We start from the raw sequence: 14833 nt of genomic DNA, 5'->3' as shown, positions 1-14833 counted from the left end.
GAGTGGTAAGAGTAGGCACCTTTGTCTTGTTCCTTATCTAAGAGGAAAATCTTTCACCCTTTCACCATTGAACATGATGTTAGCTCTGGACTTGTCATATATGGCCTTTATTACATTGAGACTTTCCTGGTGGCTCAGATGGTCAAGCGTCTGCCTACAATGTGGGAGACCTGGGTTCAATACCTGGGTTTGGAAGATCTCCTGGAGAAGGAAAGAGCAACCCACTCCAGTATTCTTGCCTGGAAAATCCCATGGACAGAGGATCCTGGTAGGCTACAGTCCATGGGGTCACAAAGAGTCGGACACGACTGAGTGACTTCACTTTCACTTTCACATTGAGATACATTTGTCTATGTTTAATTTGTTAAGAACTTATTATGAACAGATATTAAGTTTTGTCAAATGTTAAAAAAAATTAGTCTAGTTTTAACAACTAGACAAAAATCAGTCAAAACAAAGATAACCTAAATAATACTATGATTTAAGTGATGTTTATACAATATTATATTGTATAGCTTCCCTGGTAGCTCAGATGGTAAAGAATCTGCCTGCAATGCAGGAGACTTGGCATCAGTCTTTGGGTTGAGAAGATCCCCAGGAGAAGGGACTGGCAACCCACTCCAGTATTCTTGCCTGGAAAATCCCATGAACAGAGGAGCCTGGCAGGCTGCAGTCCATGGGATCGCAAAGAGTCAGACACGACTGCAGTGACTTGGCACACATACAAATACACACAAGCTATGTTGACCAAGACAGACCATATGCTGTGTCATAAAACAAGTTTCTATAAATTTCAAAGAACTGAAATAATATAGAACATGTTATCTGATAATAATGAAATTAAATTAGAAATCAATAATAATTACAATAAGATATCTATAAATAAAAGCAAATATGTGGATAATTAAACAACACACTTCTAAATAATCCATGATCAAAGATGAAATCACAAGGAGAATTAGAAAATGCTTTAAAAAACTGAATTATAAAAACACAACATATCAAACCATGTGCTTAAAAGGGAACTGTATACTTTTTATGTTTAAATGAGAAAAGATCTGAAGCGTTTGATATAAAGTTATACCTTAAGAAGGTAGAAAAAGAAAAGTAAAACCAAATAAACAGAAATACCAAGGATCAAAAAACAATAAAAGTGAAAACAGACCAGTAACAAAGAAAATTAATAAGGTTAAAAGTTGGTTCTTTGAAAATATTTTCTTAAAAAGTCAATTTCTAGCTTAGTCTGATAAAGAAAATGAAACACAAATCAAACCGTAGAAATTTGCAGTTAGAAGATGAACAAGTTTTGAAGATCTAATACCCAGCATTGTGATTATAATTAACAATAATGTATTATACATTTCAAAGTTGCTAAGAGACTAGATCTTAAATGTTCTCACCACAGAAAAGAAATGATAATTATGTATCATGGTGGAAATATTCACTAATGCTATGGTGGTAACTCTGTTGCAAGATATACATGTATTAAATCAACAAGTTGGATACCTTAAATTTCTACAATGTTATATGTTAATTATATCTTAATCTTAAAAAAAACAGTAATAGGGATTGGGGTAGAGGTGGGTATCACTACAGAGGGTATGCTGCTAAGTCGCTTCAGTCGTGTCCGACTGTGCGACCCCACAGACGGCAGCTAACCAGGCTCCGCCGTCCCTGGGATTCTCCAGGCAAGAATACTGGAGTGGGTTGCCATTTCCTTCTCCAGTGCATGAAAGGGAAAAGTGAAAGTGAAGTCGCTCAGTCGTGTCCGACTCTTAGCGACCCCATAGACTGTAGCCTACCCGGCTCCTCTGTCCATGGGATTTTCCAGGCAAGAGTACTGGAGTGGGGTGCCATTGGGTATACAAGCATTAAAAAGATAAAGAGAGAATATTACAACCAACGTTATAAGAAAAATTTGACATCTTCAATGAATTGGACAAAACAAAGCAAAAATCCAACTGGCACAAGATGAAAAAGAAAATCTTATTAGTTTCATATCTGCAGAAGAAATTCATTGTCAACTCCAGACCCAGATGGTTTCAATGGTGAATTCTTTCAAACTCTTGAGAAATAATACCAATTTTACAAAAACTCCCAGAGAATAGAAGGGAACACTTGCCAACTTGTGTTTTTGATGCCATATTAACTCTAATACCAAAATCTGACAAACCACTACAAAACAGAGGAAAACCTTCATGACTAAAACCCTTTGTAAGTACGTATAGAAAAATGCTCCACAAAATCGTGTTAAATCAAATTTAGTAATAAATAAAAAGTGTAATATTTTATGACCAAGTCAGGTTTATCCTAACAATACAAGGTTGGTTTAATATTCAAATATTAAAGTACTGTACCATATTAACAGAATAAAGAAGAAAACCCATGCGGTTATTTTATTGTCAATAAATGCAGATAAGGCATTTGGCAAAATCTAATACCAATTCTTACCAAACTAGGAATTGAGGGGAACATCCTCAATCTGATAAAGAATATTCATGGAAGACTTAAGGCTAGCAGCACAGCTAATGGTAAGATATGGGATACTTTCCCCTAAGATCAGGAAAAATGCCAGAAGGCCCAAGGTAATATACCACTTTTATTAAACAATGTTATGAATGTCCTAGCCATTGAATGAAAAAGAAATAAAGGCATAAAGGTTAAAAGGAGCAAACCTGTCTTAATTTGCAGATGACATGACTGTTTATGCAGGAATTCCTAAGGAATCTACAAAGAATCCAGAACTAATACAATAAGTATCAAGTTCACATAAGCAAAATTCAATTGTATACTTACATACAAGCAACAAACAATTGGAAAATGAAAAGAGAATAAATTCCATCTACAACAACATTAAAAAATATGAACTATTTCAGAATAAATTTTAAAACATGCATAACTCCTCCAACCAAAACTACAAACCAGTGCTGAGAGACATTAAAGATGCTCAATAGCATACATTATTAGAGAAATGCAAATCAAAACTACAATGAGGTATCATCTCACAGTGGTCAGAATGGCAATCATCAAAGTCTACAAACAATAAATGCTGGTGAGGGTGCAGAGAGAAGGGAACCCACTTCCACTGCCGGCGGGAATGCAGATTGATACAGTCACTATGGAGGACAGCAAGGGGACTCCTTAAAACACTAGGAATAAAACTACCAGATGACCCAGCAATCCCATGACTGGAATTATATTCTGAGGAAACCATAACTGAAAAAGACACGTATCCCTATGTTCATAGCAGTGCTATTTACAATAGCTAGGACATGAAAGCAACCTAGATGTCCATAGACAGATGAATGGATAAGGAAGTTGTGGTACATATACACAATGGAATATCAGTCTGCTATAAAAAGGAACACATTTGAATCAGTTCTAATGAGGTGGATGAACCTAGAGCCTATTATAAAGAGGGCAGTAAGTCAAAGAAAAAGACAAATATTGTATATTAACGCAAATATATAGAATCTAGAAGGACAGTACTGATAAGACTGCTTGCAGGGCAGCAAAGGAGACACACACATCTAGAACAGACTTTTGGACACAGTGGAGGAAGGAGAGGGTGGGATGATTTGAGAGAATAGCATTGAAACATACATATCACCATATGTAAAGCAGCCAGTGGGAGTTTGCTGTATGACACAGGGAACCCAAAGCCAGTGTTCTGTGAAAACCTAGAGGGCTGGGAAGGGCAGAGAGGTGGGAGAGGGCTACAAAAGGGAGGGAACATATGTATACCTATGGCTGATTAATGTTGATGTATGGCAAAAACAATCACAATATTGTGATTATTCTACAATTAAAAATAAAATTTAAATTAAAAAAAAGATCTTAGTAAGTGAAGAGAGATACTATACTCGTGGATTGAAAAGTTCAGTAGTATTAAGATGTCAGTTCTCCCTAAACTGATCTATATATTCAACACAATGCTAATTCAAAATCCCATCCAGTTTTTTCTTTCAAATAGAATTTGAGAAAGTTGACTGTATAATTTCTGTGGACATGTAAAGAACCTGGAATAATCAAAGCAATCTTAAATAGAAGAACAAAGTAAGAGGATTTATACTACTTGATTCAAAATTACAGTAATGAAAACAATGTGATACAGGCATAAGAACTGACAGATCAATAGAACAGAAAGCTCATAAATTTGCTTTCAACAAAGTTACGAAAGCAATCTAATGAGGAAAGTAAAGTATTTCTAAGAAATGGTACTGAAACAACTGGATATCCATATAGGAAAAAAAAAATAAACCTCGACTCTTTATCTTACACCACATACAAAAATTTATTGAGGTTCATACTTAACTCTGAAAGCTAGAACTATATGGCTTGTGGAAGAAAATATAAGAGAGTATGTTCATACACAAGTATGTTCATAACTTGCAGTTAAGCAAAGATTTCACAGACAGGACACAGAAAATTATAACCAGAAAAAAAAACTGATAAATAATAGACTTTATCAAAATTGCAAATGACTGCTAATTAAAGGGAATTATGAAGAAAACAAATAAGAAGCAAGCCACAGCATGGGAGAAAATATTCACCAAACGTGCCTGATAATAAATTGGCATTTAGGGTGCATAAAGAATTACTACAACTTGACAAATAGGTAAAAAAAAACTCAACTTTCAAAATGAGGAAATAACTTGAAAAGATACTTCACCAAAACAAGAAATACAAATGTCCAAGAATCTCAGAAAAACATGTTCAACGTCATTTGTCATCAGGGAAAAGCATATTGAAATCCCAACAACCTACCAATACATACCCACTAGAATGACTAAAATTTTTAAATTGATAACACCAAATCTTACAGAAGATGTAAGCTACTGGAACTCTCATATATTTTAGGCAAGAAGGTGCTCAGTGGTAAAGAATTCACCTGCCAGTGCAGGAGACATAGGTTCGATTCCTGGGTTGGGAAGATCCCCTGGAAGAAGAAATAGCAAACCACACCAGCATTCTTGCTGGGAAAAATCCCATGGACAGAAGAGCCTACCTGAGCAGGCTACAGTCCATGGGATCACAGAGTTGGACACAACTGACCACACGCATAAATATTATAATCACTTCAGCAAAAGATCCAGTATTTCCCTATAAAGCTAAATGCATTCCTACTCTATGGCCCAGAGATTCCTCAAATAGCACTTGATGAAGATGAATGAAAACATATGTCCACATCAATACTTGTACAAGAATGTCCACAGCAGCTTAATTTATAACAGCCAAAGCATAAAAAACCCAAGTATCTATCAAAAGGAAATAATAGCACAATCATGCAAGAGGAAAATGCAGTACATTCATAAAATGAAATATTCTCAGCAAAGAATTATGATATATGCAATAACATAAATGAATCTCAAAATATGCTGAGTGAAAGAAGCTTTATACAAAAGAATACAAATATATGATTACATTAATAGGCTATTAAACATGGAAAATTAATCTAAGGTGAAAAAATAGAACACCGGTTCATCTCTGGAGGGGAGTATTGGGGTTGACTGCAAAAGGGTACTGTGTAAGGTGATATGTCTTGATAGGGATTTGAGTAATGCATTTGATAAAACTCAATGAATGGCATATTTAATACTTGTACATTTTGTGTGTTGTAAATCATGCTTCAAAGAAAAAGAACTATACGTAAATATTAAAATCTACTCAATGGTATGCATGCTGAAATATTTAGAGAAAAATATACTGATGTCTACAACTTACTGTGAAACATAAAAAATTCAGATGAATTGGTAGATGAATAAATGGATAGATATATGATAATGCAAATATAGTCAATATTGATAACATCTATGTGGTAGGTATGAAAGTGTTCACTATAAAATTCTTTGAATTTTTTAAAGTTGCTGAAAAATGTCTTGACAAAACATAAGAGCAAAAAGTTGAGAATGGGAGAATAGAAGAGACTGGAAAGCCTAGATGGCAAAAACCAGGAAACAAACATTTTTGTCAGTGTAAAGTACTGCCCAGGAACTGTGGTACTCTGCTGACCAACGTATCTATCAGTTTGGAAGGGTATAATCTTATAATGGAGATGAATTAATCTAGTTATCCCAGCTTGACACTAGCTAACTAAGTCATCAAACTAACTTTCCTTGTTCTGATATTCAAGCTTAATAAGCAGCTTCTGGCGATTAAAACACAGCTTCCCAGAGATTTTTATAGAAGGCAGAGAGAATATACTGGCCAATTAATAGGCAATTAAACTTTTTATCGTTAGCTGATTAATGTGAGCATTATGATTTTTACAATAGACTTAAGTTTGGACTAAATTATATACTTAAAACCTGATCAAATCTCAGCCTACCAAAAGCAAAATTGTACCCCTGACTGGGAAAATTGATTATAAGATTAAAATTAATGACATCTCTAATACAACATATTAAGACTTTAAAATTAGAAAATCTTCTGAGGTCATGGTGTTCACTATCTACTTTTTCCTCATTATTCATTTTTGCGACACTAATATCTTTCAGGATTCCTTTCAAACAGAACTGCCTCAAAAAAAAAAAAAAAAAAGATTTTATCAGGCAGAAAAGACAGAAGGCTTATACTGCTTTCTGGAATAAATTCTATTAGAACACCCAAGTACACATACAGCAAAGACAAACAGATCATATTCATAAGAAGTACACATGTACCTGTGTGCCCTCATGAGAAACATCTGGGGAACAAGTTTGAGATGCTGTTTCATGTTTTAGCAATGGTGGCTTATTTAGAAATCGGTTAATTTCTTCGGATTTTTGCTGGAGTTGATCTACGGAAAAGAAAATAAGTAGATTGAAATGATCTTTGGCTTACATCCAAAACTTAATGAGTTATTATCTTCTAGGGGTAGACCTTATGCTGTTTATTCTGGTTCAATTATCTTAATTAAAATATGATGCCAGCATATTTTATGTGACATTTTTATAAACTGTTTAATTACTCTCAAGGACCAAAGGACAGCTCAGTAAGCCTCCTTCATAGGCAAAATAAAACAGGCCTAGGTATATTTTTAAAAAGTCATTTTTCCTTTCCCCCTTGAAAATGCCCTACATGTTTTTTCTTCAGTCTCCGCATAGCATTAAAAATCCTACTGAGATTCTATCGCACAGTTTTGAACATCAGCATGGTTCAGTTAAGAGAACAGCATGCTCAGGTAACACACTGTCCCCAAGTAATGCCCTGCAAGGCTTTTTGGTTAATGTTCAGCTTTTTTCAACACAGATCTTCAAGCTAATGCTTTCTAAAATCTTTCCTGTATGCCAATCTATTAGAATTAAACTAAATCAGAGGCATGGATTATTAATACTTTAATAATAACATATTTAAAAAACAAGTTTTCCTTAAATCTCCTTAAAGGATAAAAATTTTCTTTAAAAAGAAATTTTCACCTATAAGAAAAGCATTCAGATCCATCTTTAGAAATAAGGCTGACTCCATATAATTTAGTCTCCCTACCTTTGCAACTAGATTTGGCTTGAGTTTTTCACAAATTAAATCAAATCCTACTCATTTCAGTTAATGAACCCTTTAGACAACAGTCATGCTTCACATAGCATACTTTAAAATTTGACACTTCACTATCAATAGTTTTTAGTACTATAATGATAATAAGTCAGATTATAACCAGTTAGAGATGGGAGAAATGCAACAAAGAGTTCAAAAGAGACACCTTTCTTAATCCTTCTATCGATTCATTGGTTTAACAAGCAAATGATGTCATTAAGAGACACCTGAAATTTTAAAGTAGGAGCTACTGAGGTGCTACACAAGTGGGCTTCAAAAGCAATCAGATACTGACCTTCCAGCTGCTGAATGACCTGGGCTGAATAAGCTGCCTGTTCATTTTTATCTTGGAGAAGTTTTGAATTTTGATCCTTGAGGGCATCACAGGCACAGTGCAGCTCTTGCTCAGATTTTTGAAGGCTCAAAATGTGAGAGGTCTTCTCTTCCATTTCTGCTTTGTGCTTCTGTTCCAAAGCACTGTGCCGGGACTGCAGTTCAGCCTGTGCTTGACCTGCTTGTTCAAGCTGTTCCAGAAGATGATGCATTTCTTCCTGCAGGTTATGGAAAGATAGCTTTCTCTCTGCCACTTCTAGTTCCATTTTTTCCATCAGAACCTTGGACTCCTGTCTTTCTGTTTCTATAGTGTTTCTTAAAGTGCTCAGCTCAGCTTCCATCTGTTGTAACTGCTGAGAGAGAATCTAAGAAAAAAAAAAAAAAAGCCTCATGAACCATAAACTCATTCTTACATTTTCAATAAGCATAGTGAAGAGCCCTTTCTAGGTGAAGCCTGGGCCTAGACACTCAGGACCAAACTTCCAATTGCATAAAGGTCCTCTGTTTTTGCTTCTTGATACTTTTGACAACTTGTATGTGTGTATATATATATATATGTATATATATACATACATATACATACTGTGTCATTATTTTTTCACTTACATGTCTCCCAATACAAAATTAGTTCAATAAGTGAATGGATTGTGCCTGTTTTATCATCATTGTTCTCCAGCACCTAGCATAATATATGGCATACTAAGTACCTGGTACTCAATAAATACTGAATAAATGAATGAATAAATGGATCTAGTCCCTGCCCTCAAGGAACTCAAAGTTTAGTGGGAGTATCACACTTAAACAGATCAGTATAATACAAAATATTAGAGGCCAAAAGAGATACTTACAAGGTAGTAAAAGAAACAGACAAGGGAAATTTTCCATAAAGTCACACATATGTAAATATTTCTACAGTACCTATCTAATAAGTAGCACAACTGGGATTTGAACCTGACTGTGTGATAACAGCCAGGGAGGGGACTCAGGGTCAGGGTTTGTTAGGACTGGAGATACGAGAACATGTTTCTATGCAAGAAAGACAGTTGTTCTCAAGGAGAGTTGAAAAGAAGAAAGGAGATGACTTTCTCCAGCAGCATGCAGGACCCAGATGAACAAGCACAGAATATGGACTTTCAGAGGAAAATAACACATTCTAAAGAAACTAGGATCCTAGACCTAAAATCACAAAGAGCAACAATAAAAGATTTGAAATATAAGTTTCATGAGGGAAAGAACTGTATACATGTTGCTCATCATAGTATCACCACCACTTAAGCACAGGTAATTTGTTGATAGAATAAATAAATGGCATCAATTCTCTGAAGGCTTCTAGTAGGATTTTATGCCTGCTCCATGGCAAACTAAATTGTAAATGAATGCTCCTGAGGCAGGCAACAGAGATCACAGGGCAGTACCTGGTTTTTCTGTTCAGCAGCGGTCAGCTCCTGCTGCAGCAGGTCCACAACTTGAGTGCGGCCCAACAAGGCTTCTTCATGCTCCTCAAGCTTCCTCTGCAGCACCCTTAATTTCTGAGAAGGAAACATTCAGACACAATGTGCTAACACATGAGCATCATTACCTGATTACCTTCAAAATGTCAGGTAGACTTGTATACTAAGATTTTCGGATGTTAGGGATGACAGGTTAAAGAGTCAGACATTGCCATTCTCCCCAACCAGCAGCAACAAAGAATCTCCAAAATGTCTTCTCCAGAGCACCAACAACAACCAAACTGACACAAGCAAGCCCCTGAATTAGGGAGCCTTTTTCATAATTAGATATTTATTATACATATCCACTTTTAAAATTATATAGTCAAGATCCTGTACCTAAATAATGTAGGTACACGTACATCCTACCCACCAATGAGAACATTCTCTACAGGCAAGGACCATTTCTCTTCTAGTTTCATGCATGGGACATGCACTTGATAAACTTGTTGAATGAATAAGTCAATAATACATGTATATATTAATAATCAACTTTAAAAAGTGCTGTATTCTGAAACTTTATTTAGTGATGTATTCTGAAGGATTGTCTAGAACATGGAAGAAGTTTTCACTCAAAATCAATTAAGTGGATCGACCATGAAGAATACCACTGGAGTGCCTCTGAGTACCACACTGCCTTACACATTAAACAGAAACAAATACTTTTGAGTTAGTAGGTGACAAACCTAAAAACAATGAAGCCAATTTTCAAAAATTACTCAATGATTTTTTTTTTAAAAGAATGATTTAATATAAGGCTTTATGGTTTCAAAATCACTCCTTTTTTTCTTTAAATTTTCTAAAGTTTAAAACTGACTTCATTGGTTTGAAGCTTTGGATCAGGTTTCTAATGTACAAAGGTAGCTACAATGAGCAAACGGAAGAGAAACCAATTTCTGACTACCACACACATTTGCCAATTAAACTCAGCTTTTGAGTACTGACAATCTGATTAGAGGGGTAAGAGAAAAGGTAAAGGAAAATAAATAATTAATATGCAACAGAAGAGAAGAACACCAAAAAGAAGGCAATTAATGAGCAAACCCACACCAAGTGAAGAGCAGTGGGCAAGGATGGAAAAGTGGCTGTGATAACTTAATTAAATGTTAACCAAAACAATATTCTACTAGGTTTTAGCAACACACCTGTTGCATCTCTGTTTCCACATCTGCCTGGGTTACTAACTGAAGAAGCTCATCTTCATGAAGACGAACCTGTGTCTCAAAGCGGGCATCTTTCTCTCGGACCACCTGCTGCATGGAACTCAACTGAAGACACACACCAGAGAAACTATACAAGTTACACTCCCAGAATTATCACACAAACAAAACTCACAGACTATTCTCCAAACACAGACACTGAGGACTGATAAGACAATAGATATTTCAGATTAAATTTTGAATGTCAAAGGATGAGATTTTTGAAAGAGAGCTAGGCCTGATGGTAACTTCAAAATGTGAGAGAAAGCCTACCATTAAATTCAGAACTCAGCTTAAATATAAATTTTGAATAAAAACTGTATTTGCATGGTTAATAGTGTTTAAATATACAAGAGGTACATTTTTAAAAGATCTAAGGAGGTTAGAATATTAAACATACAAAGTTAGATTCCTGTTAAGCCCTAGACAATTCATTGACTATCACACTTGTGCTCAAAAACTTTCAATGAAATTCTCACGCCCTATAAACCTCAAAATAATGTATCTTCTACTCAAGATTCTCTACAACTGGAAATACAAATTTTTCATTCAGGTTTTATTTTCAGAGAATTGCTTCTACCAAAGAACCTGGTATATTTCCATCCAATCCACACTGCCTCTCCAGACAGCTATTTTCAACTGTAATTACTTGCAGGATTTTAGATCACCCTCATTTGTGACTGGCTTTTAACAGAATGAAATGGAAATAAACTGACTGGTTGTGAGTTGCCCGGTATCAGCGTTTTTATTTCGTTCTTAGGTTTTGTGTGTTTGTGGGTGTGTGTGTGTGCATGCGCTTATTCACTTCCTTAAGATCTGTGGCTGAGCATGCCAACCAGCTCTTCACTTGCCCATTTTGCACTGGTCCTTCAATTACTGTTGATTGTTCAGTTTGTGACAGTTTGAACCAAACTTGGCTCTCCTTCCAAGGCAGGAGGAAAAAAAAATCTTCATGATACTTTTTTTTTCTCTACTATGTCTTTTATTTATTTATTTTTTAATTGAAGGATAATTGCTTTACAGAATTTTGTTGGTTACTGCCATTATCTGGATTTTGATGTCACTATAAATTTGAAATCCTGTGTTTCAAATGTATAGGCACTGGAGTCCTTCATTAGCCAAACATATCTACACACCCTTTCCTATAAATGTACCATATTCTTTTTCCTGAGACTTTGCTCACACCATTCCCCACAATTGGAATACCCTTTCCCCACCCGTTGAAACTATATTATCTATCCATCATCGTTTTACCTAAATCCTGAGTCTTCCATGTAAGATTCCTTGGTTGTCACATGCACAGTAACCTCTTTCACCTCACAAAATACTTTGTATTGCTGCTCGCCCTGCACATTCTGAATGGCTTATATTATGATGGATCAGTTAATACATTTATGTGTGTGTGTGTGTGTGTGTGTGTGTGTACCCATACACCTTGGCTTTCCACGTAGTAAGCCACTCAGTAAAAATATTCTGTATTTCCCCATCCTACATCGTATAATGTATACAAAAAAGGACATGATAAAAGCTAATAGGCAAAACTTAAGACCTTAGAATATCCAATTTTAAATTTATACACAGTAGTAGGTCATCCATAGACAGAGAGTACCACTAATACTACAAGTTATGAATAAACACCAAACACCCAATGGATAAGATTAGCTATTGTGCAAAGGCACTTGAGGGGAAAAAAATGTTTCTTGAGTCATTTGAGCATTATCAAAGGAAAAATAGAAGAGTGGGTGGTCAAACAGGAAATTCAGAAAAATAGAAAGAATTGAGGATGGCAGTTCAAACAGCAGCAGAAATAACTACTGACCCTGGTAGCAGAAACAACTATAAAGAAGAAAGTCATGTACTGGTGCCTTTTAACATTGAACCACAAAACTTGTACCACCTTTTCATTACATAACCACTAATATTTTGAATATAATTTAACTTCTCATCAAGATTTTACTATGAAGAATGGACTTAGACATTTGCATTTCTTTTGGTTTATCTAACAGTCTCTTTTGAACTTAGCATAAGCTCATTCCTTTCTAAAAGACTGAATTTTTGTATACTATTAAAACCAAGTTTCTGAGCCTGTAGAACTAAGAAACAGCCATAAATTAGACTATGGTGTAATCATCAAGGTAAATAACACTTCTAACTTCTTCTTCTACCACACCATTCTATTTTCTATTGTAACATTCTAGCTACTATACTTTCACCTACTAAAGTTTTAAAAATAGACTGAATTGACTTGTCATGTAATAATCTTAAGCTTTTTTTTCCATTTTGTCATATAGTTCATGAGCTACATGGTTTATTTTTTTCTATTTAAGTTTTTTTATTTTTTTAATTGGAGGAAAATTGCTTTACAACGTTCTGTTTCTGCTGTACAACAATACAAATCAAGTATAAATACACATATTTCCCCTCCCTCTAGAGCCTCCCTCTCCCACCCTAATCTTAAACTTTCGTGATTCTTTACTCTAATGAATCTGAGGTACCTCCCACCCTACCTGAGCAGCTTGCTCTGCCTGTGTCTGGCTGAGCTGGGTTTGCAAAGTGCTAACGAGTTCCTCCTTCTCTTGGAGCTGCTTCTTCATCATTAAAAATTCTTCCATCTCCGCTGAACTCTTAGCAGACTGAAGACATAGAAGGAAACAAATATTTAAGCAAAAGAATTGGCACTCTTAATTCTCTGACCTCCTTTTTCATTTGCCCTAAATACCTACCAATATCCTTCTAATTTCCATTTAACACTGAAGGGAATTGCATGAACTGTGGTTTTTTAAAAAATTACCAAAATTACTTGTCAGAGGGAAACCAAAACAAGGGCAGCAGTTTTTCAATTTCTCTGAATCCTCACACAGAAACAGACAGTACAACTAATAATAAAACCAAAAAGTCATGGACAATATTTACAGTAAAATTAGGAAGGCAGTACTACAAACCCTAAAATACACATAGGTAGGGACAAACCACCAAAAGACTCTGGTATCAGAGTCTGTGCAATAGGAGGAAGGCAGCAACAGAGCAACATCTGATTGCCTTGAGGACAGGAAAACCCCCAAATGGCCAATAAATTCTTATTGGGAAGCACAGTTGGCCAATCTGAGGACAACAGCTTGAGTTGGCAAAGCTTTTCCATTCTCTGATTCTGGCTGAGTAAAGGGGTCCACAGTAAAAAGGACGAAAAGGCTAAAACAATCTGGCCCACCTCAAGTTTGAAAACTAATTCATCAGGACTGCCACCCAAAATACAAACTGCACCAAGGAGAAACTTACAGGTGTGAAACAGAAATTAAGCAGAATAGGGATAACAGAAAAAGAAGACAAAGAAGGGCTACACATGTGCTATACAATTCATCAACTAGCCACATGTAGCTATCAAGGGCTTGAAATATGCCTAATATAAGTGAGAAATTAAATTATTAATACTAGTTCATTTTAATTAATTTAAGAATAAATTATTTTTCCATCAAATACAATTATGTTTTTGTATGATTATATTTCACTTTACTTGCTGCATCATGCAATATACTGTTAAACCGCTGTGCAAGTAATAAGTGTGCATGTTGCTCCTAGTGTTACAATAAACACATCAACTATCCAGCCAGTGTCAATGGATTGATGCAATTTAAATGATTTTTTTCCTATACACCCATGTGATGTGCTTACTTGAATACTTAATGAAGAGAGTATGAATAATAGTTGACATCTATGTAAATCATAATTATGATTAAACCATAATATACTTAATTAAAATATAAATATTTCTTTTTATTGAATTATTTTTCTAGTTCAAAAATAAGTAGAGATATACTTTTAAATTTAAAATAAAGGTGTACTACTGATGCATAGCTCATTCCTATTTCTAAGTAGTATCCCATTGTGTATTTAAATATTCTCCTGCTGACAGATAAGTTATTTCTAGCTTTTGGTTTCACAAGTAAAGCTGCTATGCACATGCATATACAAGTCCTTTTGTGAACATGTGTTTTCATTTCTAACACATGTAGCTTTAAAGCTGATTTTTTTCAAATTAACTATCCTAAATAATTAGCTAGTTTCTAAACATGGATGCAAATATTAAAGGAAAATGATGTTTGGCCCTCAGTTCTGTGACAGGAAAGTTTCTAAACATGTATGGAACAATTTGAGTATATGATTCTATTTTCTCAACTGGAAATTTTATGAAACCTAAACACAGATGAAGTATTTCCAATGAAAATTTAGCATCCAAATTGAGACATAAAATACACACTAAATTTCAGACTTAGTGCAGAAAAAAGAATGTAAATTAACATA

General features: G+C 35.0%; 1 protein-coding gene across 3 annotated transcripts in view; it reads right to left on the bottom strand.

Moving 5' to 3' along the window:
• The window catches only part of GOLGB1 (golgin B1), a 73641-nt gene that overhangs the window by 41594 nt on the left and 17214 nt on the right, over window positions 1-14833 (bottom strand). Inside the window, exons 7-11 of one of the 3 annotated variants that reach the window (XM_081571804.1) lie at window positions 13042-13158; window positions 10481-10603; window positions 9261-9374; window positions 7808-8210; window positions 6663-6778 (exon numbers count right to left, since the gene is read on the bottom strand). In XM_081571804.1, the coding sequence (XP_081427930.1) occupies window positions 6663-6778; window positions 7808-8210; window positions 9261-9374; window positions 10481-10603; window positions 13042-13158 (873 nt within the window). Of the gene's footprint in view, window positions 1-6662; window positions 6779-7807; window positions 8211-9260; window positions 9375-10480; window positions 10604-13041; window positions 13168-14833 lie in introns of all 3 variants that reach the window. The other 2 variants (XM_081571805.1, XM_081571806.1) reach the window with 2 other exon arrangements.

Source organism: Giraffa tippelskirchi, chromosome 2 (genome assembly GCF_054371585.1).
Source record: "Giraffa tippelskirchi isolate mGirTip1 chromosome 2, T2T-mGirTip1v1.2.pri, whole genome shotgun sequence".
In the NCBI taxonomy this organism is placed as follows: Eukaryota; Metazoa; Chordata; class Mammalia; order Artiodactyla; family Giraffidae; genus Giraffa; species Giraffa tippelskirchi.
Note: the sequence above shows the minus strand (reverse complement) of the source record. Positions and strands in the feature narration are given on the sequence as shown.